The 14,767-nt window shown below is 35.3% G+C and overlaps 1 protein-coding gene across 4 annotated transcripts in view; it reads right to left on the bottom strand.

The window, feature by feature from the left end:
- Window positions 1-13,125, bottom strand: part of ece2a (endothelin converting enzyme 2a) — a 139,075-nt gene extending 125,950 nt beyond the window's left edge. For 3 of the 4 annotated variants that reach the window (XM_067362629.1, XM_067362626.1, XM_067362628.1), the window contains exons 1-2: window positions 13,015-13,125; window positions 12,615-12,778 (exon numbers count right to left, since the gene is read on the bottom strand). In XM_067362629.1, coding sequence (XP_067218730.1) covers window positions 12,615-12,774 — 160 coding nt within the window. In that variant the 5' untranslated portion in view covers window positions 12,775-12,778; window positions 13,015-13,125. Of the gene's footprint in view, window positions 1-12,614; window positions 12,897-13,014 lie in introns of those variants that run through there. The other variant, XM_067362627.1, reaches the window with a different exon arrangement.
- Window positions 13,126-14,767: the final 1,642 nt, after the last annotated feature.

Genomic DNA, 14,767 nt, shown 5'->3' with positions numbered 1-14,767 from the left:
ACATCTGATACCCAATGTATGGTTTGTGCCACAGGTCAGGGCAGCCTAAACTATCAGTATTGGTGCTAAAATCATTTTTCATGTTTCTGTAATGATTAATCCACCAGTATGTTTAGGCTCTTTAGTTACAGCAGTATTTCTAAAACTACAATATATTTATTGTTGTTAGCCATGAATTTTTGATTTTACTCTTTTACAAGACAGGAAAAAGTAACACACTTCATAGTTCATAGTTTTTTTTTTTTTTTCACATGCCCAAATTACAGTCAATAAGAACAGAGACTGTTATTAAGTTTGTTTTGGATATTATGTGTGAATATTATTTAGAAACTATTTAGTTGTTTCCGGTTGTTATTTTCCTAATAAATGGCAATACCATTTTTAGCTTTAAACAAGTTTTTGATAAAATCCTAAAATATTGGTGTTCTCTCTTTATTATGACAGGTAGTATAATAAATTAAGCACTGTATGTTTTCATAGCATTCATTTGGCACATTTGTTTGAAGCACATTGGGCAGGATCTTTTTTTGTCAATAAAATAATAATAATAATAAAAAAAAAAATTTGGATTTTTAATTGATTATCAAAATATTCGTTAGTTGCTGCCCTAATCCTAACAAACATAGTAGGTTACGTCTTAAGAGAAAAACGAAACAGACAAAGCATGTGTATCAGAGATCTTTGATTTCGGACTTAAAGGGACAGCAGTCTAATAGTTCTCTGTTTTTTTTTTTTTTGTAATGTTAATCAAATAATATAAGATGAAGAAATCACTCACTACTCTAGACTGAATAGCTTTTGTAACTTCAAATAATGTTTAATTTTTATTTAATTTATTTAAAGAAGTCTATATGCAGTGTTATTTTATATTTGATTACTTTTTCATTTTCTGTAGCCTACCTGAAAACTATTGTTAGATACCTGAAAAACCTGTAAAACATTGTTTATTTTATTTGTATCTTAGCTCTCATGTATTTACATAGCACATACCGAACCATACCGAAATCATGACCCTAAAACCGTGATAAAACCGAACCATATATTATATATATATATATATATATATATATATATATATATATATATATATATATATATATATATATAATATATATATATATATATAAATATAATATATATATATATATATATATATAATATATATATATATAAATATAAATATATATATATATATATATATATATATATATATATATATATATATATATATATATATAATATATATATATATATATATATATATATATATATATATATATATATATATATATATATAAATATAAATATATATATATATATATATATATATATATATATATATATATAAATATAATATATATATATATATAAATATAATATATATATATATATAAATATAAATATATATATATATATATATATATATATATATATATATAAATATAAATATATATATATAATTTGGCCGGAGAATCAGTGAAATGTGACAAAAATAGGAATGGAGTGACTGTAAAATGAAGGCATTTTGCATTGCGCTGATCAGGCACAATCATGTAGACAGCTTTGTTTGTTGATCATACTGGGACCGATCTAGGTTTACCACATCAGTCTAGACAGACTAAGCTGTTGTTGTTTTGAATACTTGGTGACATCAACATCTGCCCTCTTGCCAATGATGTTTAGTGGTTCTTGGTTTTAGACCATCAAGTAAACAGGGCAGATCAATTTTTCCAACACAAAACTGTAGAAAACATATGGATTGGGTTCAGATTGGGCCCTGGTACAATGTAGGTGGAAAAAGAATATCAGAGATGAGGAAATTCTCTGCAGAATCCCGGGTTGCCATAGTTACACCTCACACTGCACCACTCAGAGCCAGAATTCAGGATTTGTCCTGTTCTAGTAGAATGAAGTGGATGTAAAACCAATACTGACCCAAGAGTCCCCCATCCATCTTACCCAGAATTCTGAAGCCAATATAAAATCTGAACCAATGACTAACATCTCTCAGCAGACACTTTATGAAAAATCCAGCAGTGTGAGAGCAAAGACAAACCACAAACACATTTAGAAGAACTAATGTCTGACTCACAGGTTGAGGTGAGCGCTGTGTGATTATGTACTGGGAAAATTAAAGGTTTCAGCAGATCAACGACACACAAAGTGTGTATGTATGAGTGAATGCAAATTAACCTAAGAGAAAATATACATATATGTGAGTCAGAGTTGGTTAGTCGGATCCATATGGGAATAGGGCACAAGTATGTATGTGTGCTATAGTGATGTTCATTAAAAAGCAGCCTACTTCAGTGTAATATGATATCATATCACTCTTTCCATGACGGTGCGTCGAAATCGCGTACCGTCTAAGTAGGTAGTAAATTTGAACTTGCGACCGTTAAAAAAGTAGCCTACATCCTACAGGGTTGCAAAGGGGCAGAAAATTTCCAGTAAATTTCTGGAAACTTTCTATTGGAAGTTTTGGGAATATTCCAGGTTGAACACTTAACAAAAATGTAGGAATTAGAGGGGATTAACTAGAAATGTGGGGTAATTTATACATGTTATCATATACAAACAGAAACATTTTGTTTTGTCATAAGCAGACATGCATGCAAACTAATACAAATTTTAAAAATAACACCTTTAACTGTACCTAGCATTAATCATGTGGTTTTGGGGATCTATTGGCTATAGGTAACTGCTGAAACTGAGGTGAATAGACTTCACACATTTAAGACCTTGGTGCCAGTTGGCTAAATGACTAAATAAGTGAAATTAGTTCTGAGATAAAGGTTAGTAGCAAGTTAACAACAATCAGAGGCTTTTTTTCCCCCTTTTTGGGTTATACAGTCTGTGACTGTATAACTAGTCACAGACTAGTTATCCAGTTAATGTGACCAGTGAGGTTCAGTCTTGTACTATAGTGTGCACTTGGCTTATTCAGTTTTCTGTCACATGAATTTTACATCAGAAAAATGTTTGAGCATAGAGCAGTACTCAAGGATGTCTTTTTTTTTTATTTTTATAAGACATTATACTTGACCACAAATGTATGTACACTGAATTATTAGATTAGTGTAATTTTTCAAGAATTTTTCTTTCAAACCAAGATTATGCTGCAAGATTTCAACTACATTTAAGTTCCCCGTTATAGGTTAACCTGCAGTTTTGCAAATTTCCAGTTTGTTCCCTTTAATTCCCGTTAATTCCCATTAATTTCCATGGAAAGTTTCCACCTTTGAAAATTCCTGGAATTTTGCAACCCTAATTTTATATAGTATGAACGTGCATAGTATGAATGAAATCTGGAGTACTATGTCCGCCATGTTATACTTATCATATGACCTACCAGGATCAGTTGCGACGCTTCACCTCCATTCATAAATCCCCTCCCTTGGCCTCACGGGATAGTAAAGTGTCCACTGTATGCACATTTCAGAATCTCGCTGGAAGTAGTAGGTCATCCGGGTACTTTTCGCCTACTGTTTTTCGAATACTATGTATTCGGACACACTATTGGCGTACTGTTTTTCGCATGCTATATAGTAGGGAAGTATTTGATTTTGATGCAGCATTAGAATTAGAGTAATTGTAATGTGACGATCTGGTGTGGGTCAGGTGCAGATATCTAAATCTGAGAAATTCATAGGTTTGGGTGGGTGGCGTTTGGATGATTTATTTTTTAACAGTGGATTCGGGTGACGTTAGAGCTGATCCGCACATCTCTGGTGTGTGTTTACCAGGTACAGGGTTTAACTCAGACCCTTTCATAAATCACATACACAAACAGTTTTCTTTCACGTGCATCCACTGCCCCATTTATCGGAGGAGAGCCCATCTATCATCCGAGCCCTGTTGCCCGGGTAACCCAGTTAATATTCCAGACACGAGTCACAAAGAGAGGAAGAAAGAGAGAGAACGAGAGGAATTCTCCCTGATCCGCAAACAAATAAGCAACACATTTCCAACACACAAATCCAAATTTTCACAAGGTCACATAATGCATATGCGCATTTCTATAAGATCACACTCATGCATAATACGAAACACATAAATATAACCTACACAAAACAAGGTCCAAAATGTAAAAATATTTGCGCACGCTCTTTAAAATATAAAACACATTTTTAGAAAAATCATACCCACGAATATAGCAAATTGCATTTTATGCTTATACTGTATGCAAAACTAAGATAAGATATTCAGCATATTAGAATAATTTCTGAAGGATCAAGTGTTACTGAAGACTGGAAATGGCTGCTGAAATTTCAGCTATATAACAAATTATATATTAAAATATATCATTGGTTATTTTTAATTTGTAATACTATTCCACAATATTACTGTATTTTGATAAAAATAATTGAGCAGAATTGACAAATATATTAAGAAAAAATCTTAATGACCCCAATTTTTCAAACGGTAGTGAACACTACTACAAAACTACACTAACTACAAAACATGCAATTTTTTTATAATATCACTTACAAAATTATAGTAAAACACACTATATTCTCATAAATGTACAGTATGCATATAAAATACATGTAAATAACCAAAACAAGACAGATATTCTCAATTGAGCACAAGACTGGGTGAGCACACACAATTCGCTCACATGCAACCCATTTCTTCATTCAATTTTTCCAACTTTCATTCATAAACTGCAGAGGTTGTGGTGGGGAGGGAGGGGGTAACCCCCACATGACTGCAGTACCTTCCAGCAGCATTGAATCCTCTCAGCCAATCAGACGGCTGGGGGAGAGGAAGGAAGAACAAATAAAGATAGGCGGGGCCAAGTGGATACCGCATAACACTGCAGCCTTCCCTCCCCCACCGTTCATTCATTTGCTCTTTCTTTCATTCATCCCTTCACTGATTCATTCATTCATTCATAAAGTGAAGTGATGCATCTTTAACACAGCCGTAGCACATCTAGACCGCGGGTCTTGCTCCGCAGTCTGGGTTCAAGAACACGTTACGCGTCTCTGGGGGTAATGAATGCAGAGAGTGAAAAAAAGAGACGACACTTGCAGTGTGAAGCGAGTGCACTGACTCACACTCATTCTGACCAATAGTGACTCATGATTTCTCTATTCAAGATGGTTCATTCAAAACTCAATTGCCTCAAACTCTTCAGGATTTCACTGAAGATGAAATGTGATTGTTCTGACGCACAACAAAGGATACTTGAATGTATCTCTCCTTCTTTGTTAGCTTGTTCAATGTAGTGAGGTTCAGCAGTGAAACCAATAACAACCGAGAAAGGAGTATGCACAGGGGGACCCTGCTGATGGTTCACTGGAATGAGCTGCCACAGGCACTTCAAAGACCACCCTATCGCCTCCCTCCTCTATCTTTGCTCTTTCCATTCTGTCAGCAATGACTGACTGAGTGGAAAGAAAAACACTTGAGAAGACCTACTAGAAATACACATGGATAAACAACATTAAATGAATGCTCCAGGATTAATACAAATCTATCAACAGCATACTGGCAAATACCACAGAAAATTATATTTACTCATCGCTCAGTTTGTAAAAACACAGACTGATATTAATTTCAAATGACCTAACTAACAATTAGAGATAATTCAACCAAAAATTACAATTCTGTCATCATTCACTCACCCTCTTGGAGTCATGGCATTCCAAACCTGTGACTTTCATTCTTCTGCAGAACAAAAATAATATATTTTTGAAAGAATGTTTTTGAGAGAACTGTTTTTATCCAAAACAGTGTTGGACCCCATTTACTTTCATTTTAAAGACAAAAAAAATAAAAATAAATCACAAATGGTAATTTTAGAACCACGTACTAGCATACAACTCTTACTATTTGTGTCATAGAAAGATCATGTAAAAGTAGCAGTACACTAGTATGCAATTCCAAATTCAGCATAGGACATTTTTTAAACTATCATCTTTTTGCATTCTGCAGAAAAAGACAAAAATGCATACAGGTTTGCAATGACATTAGAGAAAGTAAATGAAAGGTTTTTATTTTCGGGTGAACTATCCCTTTAAAGGGGACATATAATGCCCCTTTTACAAGATGTAATATAAGTCTCTGGTGTCCCCAGAATGTGTCTGTGAAGTTTCAGCTCAAAATACCCCACAGATCATTTATTATAGCTTGTCAAATTTGACACTATTTGGGTGTGAGTAAAAACGCGCCATTTTTGTGCATGTCCCTTTAAATGCAAGTGAGCTGCTGCTCCCGGCCACTTTCCAAATGATGGTGGAGCTTTAACCGTGCTTCGGTTGCTCTACAACAACAAAGCTGGAAAATCTCACGCAGCCGAACTGTGTTCAGCCTTACATTGTTCAAGCCGGAGTCCGACACTGATGTAGAGACTCAGATGAAGAAGTTAAAACTTGCAATTGGATGTTTCTAAATGGTTAATAGATACATTTATGTAGTTGCTGTGGAGTTGATTCAACTCATCGACTGCCATGTTAAATGGTTTGGCAACAACACTCAACTAGAAAAACTTCTCTAAAGCAGCCCAACATGGCCTCACCCCTTTAGTGGCGTGCTTTCTGGGTCAGGGTTTATGTAAAATTTAGGGTTAGTGATGTCACTAACCTGGGAAGAAGATTGTTGTACAAACCCGATTCCAAAAAAGTTGGGACACTGTAGAAATTGTGAATAAAAACAGAATGCAATGATGTGGAAGTTTCACATTTCAATATTTTATTCAGAATACAACGTAGATGACATATCAAATGTTTAAACTGAGAAAATGTATAATTTTAAGGGAAAAATAAGTTGATTTTAAATTTCATGGCATCAACACATCTCAAAAAAGTTGGGAAAAGGCCATGTTTACCACTGTGTGGCATCCCCTCTTCTTTTTATAATAGTCTGCAAATGTCTGCAGACTGACGAGACAAGTTGCTCAAGTTTAGGAATAGGAATGTTGTCCCATTCTTGTCTAATACAGGCTTCTAGTTGCTCAACTGTCTTAGGTCTTCTTTGTCTCATCTTCCTCTTTATGATGCACCGAATGTTTTCTATGGGTGAAAGATCTGGACTGCAGGCTGGCCATTTCAGTACCCGGATCCTTCTTCTACGCAGCCATGATGTTGTAATTGATGCAGTATGTGGTCTGGCATTGTCATGTTGGAAAATGCAAGGTCTTCCCTGAAAGAGACGACATCTGGATGGGAGCATATGTTGTTCTAGAACTTGGATATACCTTTCAGCATTGATGGTGCCTTTCCAGATGTGTAAGCTGCCCATGCCACACACACTCATGCAACCCCATACCATCAGAGATGCAGGCTTCTGAACTGAGCACTGATAACAACTTGGGTTGTCCTTGTCCTCTTTAGTTCGGATGACATGGCGCACCAGTTTTCCAAAAAGAACTTCAAATTTTGATTTGTCTGACCACAGAACAGTTTTCCACTTTGCCAGTCCATTTTAAAAGAGCCTTGGCCCAGAGAAAACACCTGCGCTTCTGGATCATGTTTAGATATGGCTTTTTTCTTTACCTATAGAGTTTTAGCCGGCAACGACGAATGGCACGGTGGATTGTGTTCACTGACAATGTTTTCTGGAAGTATTCCTGAGCCCATGTTGTGATTTCCATTACAATAGCATTCCTGTATGTGATGCAGTGCCGTCTAAGGGCCCAAAGATCACGGGCATCCAGTATGGTTTTCCGCCCTTGACCCATTACTCACAGAGATTGTTCCAGATTCTCTGAATCTTTGGATGATATTATGCACTGCAGATGATGATAACTTCAAACTCTTTGCAATTTTTCTCTGAGAAACTCCTTTCTGATACTGCTCCACTATTTTTCGCCGCAGCATTTGGGGAAATTGGTGATCCTCTGCCCATCTTGACTTCTGAGAGACACTGCCACTCTGAGAGGCTCTTTTTATACCCAATCATGTTGCCAGTTGACCTAATAAGTTGCAAACTGGTCCTCTAGCTGTTCCTTATATGTACATTTAACTTTTCCGGCCTCTTATTGCTACCTGTCCCAACTTTTTTGGAATGTGTAGCTCTCATGATATCCAAAATGAGCCAGTATTTGGCATGAGATTTTAAAATGTCTCACTTTCAACATTTGATATGTCATCTATATTCTATTGTGAATAAAATATAAGTTTATGAGATTTGTAAATTATTGCATTCCTTTTTTTTTATTCACAATTTGTACGGTGTCCCAACTTTTTTGGAATCGGGTTTTTAGTTCCTACCAGCCATTTGTTGTAGTACTTAAACAGGGAATTCTTTAAAAGAAAACATCTCCCTTTGCATTGAACTTTGAGCATCATAACATTGCAGATGTTGTTTATGCTCGGAACCCGGAAGTGCTGCACTGTCTCTACAATGTAAACAGCGTAGAAGAATGACAGGGAAGAGAAGAAATTGTTGAATAAAGTCGTTATTTATGTTTTATTTTTGCACACAAAGAGTATTCTTTCACATGGACTATTTTAATGACGTCTTTGCTAGCTTTCTGGGCCTTGAAAAGTGACATTGCTGCCTGTGTTTGGTACAGAAACCTCTTGGATTTCATCAAAAATATCAGAATTTGTGTTCTGAAGATGAACGAAGGTCTTACAGGTTTGAATGTGTGAGTACTTAACAGAAATTTCATTTTTGTGTGAACTAACACTTTAAAGCATTGGTAAACACAAGAGACTTAAAAAAAAAACTTTTGAACGGTAGTTTTGGTCACATTACTGAAGTACAATGAGTGCTAAACAATTTCTTAATCACTTACACAGGTGACCATTCTTGCATACAGTTTAATCAGGCCATGAATTAAGGTTTCTTGAACAAAAATGACCATTTCATGACCATTTCCACCCCCTCACTATTTTTGCTATCTTTAAAACTACATGACATCTGTTAAGATCAAAAAACCTGCACATGCTAGCACAGTTTACACGTCGTTCATCAGGGCGAGCCAAATTGCTGAACAGACATTGATATGCAAATGTAATGATGGTTGTGCCATCATAGCCATGATCATTTATGAATGGGCCATTTTTGCAGCTTTGTTTCCATTAATGTTCTGTGTGGACCAGGAGGTAAGTCTATATCTATAGTATACATCAAACTCTTATTTTAACAGAGCAAATAAGATCTAGTTTATTATCTATGTTTCATGTACACATATTCTATGTTTCATGTACACATACAGATGAAAAGCATGATGGGATCTGCCTCTACCTGTGACAAAATCTGCTAATGTTAACTGAGGGGAATTCACTTCTCCTCATGCAACAAACCGTTACACAACCACAGAAACTTGAGACACACTACAGCCTTAACAGCCTGCTCAGGAATCTGCCCTGAGCCAGTGCATTATGGGTAAGGGAGGACACAAATGTTGCTGTGGCAGTTCTAAGAGAGTAGTATCCTTGAGCATTGAAAAATTAAATAAGCGGTCTAATTCTACCCTGATCCGTTAGACACTATACACACACAAGAGATGGGTGGAGAGAGAGAGGACATTTCATTACCAAAGATAACACAATATAACACAATCCCAAGCTATTCAGCAACAATTTAGAGTAAGAAAAAAGAGCTGGATGGAGAATAAACATTTTATAACCATAAAATGAACAAAGAAGTGACATAGAATATTCAATTCAGCAGCAATTTAGAGGTAAAAGAGTGGTGCTTTACATAAAGAAAAGACATTATGTTAATAGTGTCAGAGGTCACAAGTGAAGCACATGAGAGAAGGGTGTGCGCAAGAACTCCTCGCCCCGTTCCCCGTTTGAGAAAGGTCACACAGAGCGTGTTGTGTTTGTGAGGGTGGACTGCAGAGGGAACATGATGTGGGTGCAGAAAGGGTGTCTGTGTGGGGAGAGAGAATGAAAGAGAGACAAACAAACAGAACAGAAGAACGGTGTTTCCTCACTGAGCCGATGAAATCAAATCCTATTTTTTTCTTTAAACATGTATTCATGTATAAGTATTCCAAAAAGCATTTATACAACATTTATCAAACACTCAATGCTTTTCATTTGTAAATAATGATTTTTGATTTCATTTGGGAAAGTCGAACAACTAACTCAGGGGTCACAAGGAAGTGATAAGGGGTCCAGGGAAAATTTTAGAGAAAAACTGTGTAAAAAAATAAATCTATAATACAAAAATAAGATTAAACTAATATAAATACATTTTAAATAAATAAATAAAACATGATTTAAATACATTTGAAAAGAAATACATTTAAAAGAAAAAACGATTCAAATAAATTAATTTAAATAAAACATTTTGATTTGAAAAAATGATTAATATACATACAATTGTGAATAAAATAAATTAATAATGTATTAAAATAAATAAAAAAATGAATAAATTTGACTAAAATAAGTATTAAAATAGATTAAAAAAATAAAATAAATAATCTAACAGTACAGTACTATAATGAGCAGAAAATGCAATGATGCAACATGATACTAAATATTTTCTACATAAAATTATATACATTTATAATATTAATTTTCACACTATTCATTTGGTCTTTATACATAAAAACACATAATTGGCGTTGCCTAAATTTGAGGATAATCTGAGTTCTGTGAAAATCATATTTGGGGGTCCGTGGAATCTAAACGATTGAAAACCCCTGATCTAACTAACCAGAATCTACCCACATCAGACTAAAACACAGCATTACAATTCCAAGGTTACACACTGGTTTTTAAATGCTAGGTTAGGAACACATTTCATTGATCCATACTCTATAAGCTGCATGAAATTAAAGGGTTATTTCACCCAAAAATGAAAATAATGTAATTTATTACTCACCCTCATGTCATTCCACACCTGTAAGTCCTTCGCTGATTCGACACGCTGATTCATAATGATCCGAAGCTTCCTGAAGCAGTGTTTTGAAATCGGCCATCACTATATAAGTCGTTTTTGGGGGGGGTTTTGCTGTACCAAAAATATTCTCGTCGCTTTCTAATATTAATATTGAACCACTGTACTCACATGAACTGATTTAAATATGTTTTTAGTACCTTTATGGATCTTGAGAGAGGAAATGTCATTGCTCCCTATGCAGGACTCACGGAGCCCTGTGATTTCAACAACATTTGCATTCCGAAGATTAATGAAGGTCTTACGGGTGTGGAACAGCATGAGGGCGAGTAATAAATGACAGAATTTTCATTTTTGGGTGAACTAACCCTTTAAGCTCAAATTGACCTACACTAGCCCCTAAACTAATGTGCTTTTATTATGCCACTTTAAGTGTTGGTAATTAGATTGAGATATAGCTGAAGCAGCCCCTGGGGGATGGGAACTTGTGTCATTGCGTTGAAGAACAGATCTGGAGCTCAGAGAGCATGTCAGAGGTCCACACTCATCTCCAACACAGCACCAGCTGAATATATAATCCATATTGTGAGTGAGTTGAGCAACACTGCCCCCTTGAGTCGGACTACAACGCTGCAGTAACTCGAAAGACTACTGTTACCAGACTATCCTGCAGAATGTTCAACACAAATAATTTTTTTTTTCTACCTGACTTTTTTTCCTTAAATAACACATCTGGGAGTATAAATGTTGAAAATGTATCAAGAAACCTAGGCCAACCAAATGTTAGGAGATCATTTTTTGTAATCAAGTTTTCTTCATATTTTTAGGTTCCTGGGGTTACGTGCTTTTAAAAACCTGGAAGAGCAAGCATATGGTCATAGGTTCAAAACCCTGGAAGGAGTTCCGGCATAAACAACATGCCCTTGAGCAAGTAACATGATCCCAGGATACCCAAAAGAGGGACGTCCCTGTAGGAACTGTACTGTCAAGCATTTGCTGAATAACCGATATTAGGATGGATTAGAATTACTAGAATATAAGAACAAAAGGGAAGTTGCGATAGCCTTTTTCCCCCTATAAACCTTATGTAGCACTGCGCTCACTGTGTTCTGTCTTCCTATGGACTCATTTGGACCAGGCATCACAGTTACATCACTTGCAGTCACATGCGCATAGTGGTGACAGAAAAATAGCAGTAACAAGTGGTGGAATATGGGCAAAATCCACAGAATAAGAGAAAAATGTTTTGTTGTGCCTTTGGATGTCAGAATCGGAATGCAAAAAATACAGTCTTCATTTTTATAGAATACTATTGTTGAAGACACGCTAAATGCAAACATATATATTGAAAGTCACAGACCGATGAAACCTGCAATAATTACTCTACTATTAAAGCTTGAATTTCATGTAAACAGTAAGTCTAAATAATATTCACCATATGCAGTTCATAGGGGGCATACATACATAGCAGTTACAGCATGAAATAATATTTAAAACTATAATATTTTACATAGATAACTTTTAAACATAGCCTATATCGTTTTTATTTCACAATTCTGACTTTTTATCCCAGTTCGGACTTTATAACTTGCAATTGTGAGTTTATATCACAATTTTGAGGGAAAAATGTCAGAATGGGGGATTGCAAACATTCCTATTCACCCAACAGCACCAGTGTTTTTGGATTGCACAGTGACCAAAGTGCACTAGCGCCCCCTGCTGATCATAAGTAATATGCACAATAAAATGAATATTGAATATTTCAAATGGTAAAAGTAGTTTTTGTATTGAAGCGTCTAACTTACCCAGCATCAGAACGTTTTCTTCAGTTCCCACATGCTGTTTGAGAAGATGTTCAAATTTAGTGAAGTCTCCGAACCACTCGAAGCTCTCCTCTGTCCGGTACCGCTCATTCCAGTAGTCCACATCTTTATATCTGGTGTTAGAGTCCGGCAAATATTCCATCCTTCTTTAAAATATAATCGAAAGTCCTACTGTTATTAAATTATTACAGGCTTGTTATTACTAAAATATTCATTGCTGTGCTGTCATATCAACTAGGTTTGTATTATATCACCACGACAAGCCCAGCGGTGCCTGGGTCTGATCTGTATTTTGCTTAATGTGGGTTCATAAACAATTTGTTTAAATGCAGTTTGAAGCTGGCAAACTATAAAATAAACATCGGTATCTAGAGGCTCTTACCAGCTCAATATATTGATCAGTTTTAATATTAACTAAAACATGCGTGTCTAAAACACTGAATAAAAGAATGGACGAAACTACTAGCGGGTATTTTAAAATAGATCTGACAAGACAAACCACGTGTGTGTTTTCATGCACTCTAACCTCGCGTGGTCATCGATCATGTCAAAATAAAAGTTTAAAGGGTTAGTTCACCCAAAAATTAAAATAATGTCATGTATTACTCACCTTCATGTCGTTCTACACTAAGGTGACCAGATTTCTGAAATGGAAACCAGGATCATTTCCTATTTGAGTGGTCAAAATATCATAGAAATCTCTTTTTTATTATATATTAATTGAAAAACCGGGACAATATTTGTTAATGTTTTTTTTTTTCATTATTATTATTTTAATTGCTGTGGGTTCCTTATACTATTACATAATTATTAGGATTTAGTTTGATTATTAGGATTTTTGGTCTGGTTTTAATATACAGTTCACCAAAAAAACTATTACACTATTCAGAGTAACTGCTGCAAAAGCAATTCAAAACAGTATGTTAGAACAGAAGTATGACTTTACAAAAGCACATTACTAGGCCTAAAACAACATAAATATAAGATAAATAAAATAAAATGGCATTTAACATTTTTTTAACATTCATTATTCAATTTAATATTTTCATTTTCACAAGCTGTTTATACTGTATACAGAGTTTACAACTTTTTAACGTTTAAGTTAAAAACTTAAGTTAAAACTTTTAAGTTTAAATTATTTGTAACTATTATTTTGCATTTTTAGACTAATTTTAAGCACAAATTAAGTTGCAATTGTATTATTTATTTTACTTTATTTTATTTATTTATTTATCTGAGTGTACCTTCACCACGTTATTGTATGTGTGAAAATTGCTGCATTATGACTACGGAACATTTGTGGACGTTTAAAATTGTGCAAAACAATCCCACACCCTGTTGAGGCCCTGTTATAAAACACATACAAACAGTATTACTTTAGTTTTACATGAATAGTTAGCATGATACCGAGGGCCGATATTGAGGCCAATAACGATGTTTATTTTGATATTGACTGTTCTTCATGAACAGCGGCGTGCGCGCGACCAAGTGTAGCAGTGTAGCTGCATAGCCCCCTCTGTTGGTGAATATAATCATTACACGATTGCTCCGATAATCAACAGGCCAAAAAACAAAACGACTTTTCAACAAGATCTCAGTAGGGGTTCAATCTTGTGCTGGCTGGCGGTAGCAGCCACTGACAGGTCACGTGACCTGGTGGCAGCTGCCAGTCTGATTCTGGCAGGTCACGTGACCTGCCATTGGCGCTGGTGGCAGCTGCCAGTCTGATTATGGGAGGTCTGTCAGAGGTTCTGGTGGCTGGCAGAGTATAACACGTTCCCTATATCTCTGTCGCTGCATGGAAATACATAATTGTATTATTAATAATATAACATTATGACTATATTCTTTTGTATAATTCACGTTTTAGATGGGTTTATCTCAATTAAAGCAGTAAAATGACCGTGATCTCAACTGGTGGAAAATGACGCTCAGCCCAGCCAGCCACTGCTGAGACGCGAGTATAACGCGCTCTTTAATCACTCTCGCTGCATGAAAATACATAATTTTATTATTATTAATATCATATTATGACTCTATTCTTTTGTATGGTGGACGTTTTAGATGGGTTGATCTCAATTAAAGCAGTAAAATGACCGTGATCTCAACTGGTTGCTATATGCTTCGCTGGACGC

This window comes from Chanodichthys erythropterus, chromosome 16, assembly GCF_024489055.1.
Source record: "Chanodichthys erythropterus isolate Z2021 chromosome 16, ASM2448905v1, whole genome shotgun sequence".
Lineage (NCBI taxonomy): Eukaryota > Metazoa > Chordata > Actinopteri > Cypriniformes > Xenocyprididae > Chanodichthys > Chanodichthys erythropterus.
This window is presented reverse-complemented; position numbering and strand designations above follow the sequence as displayed.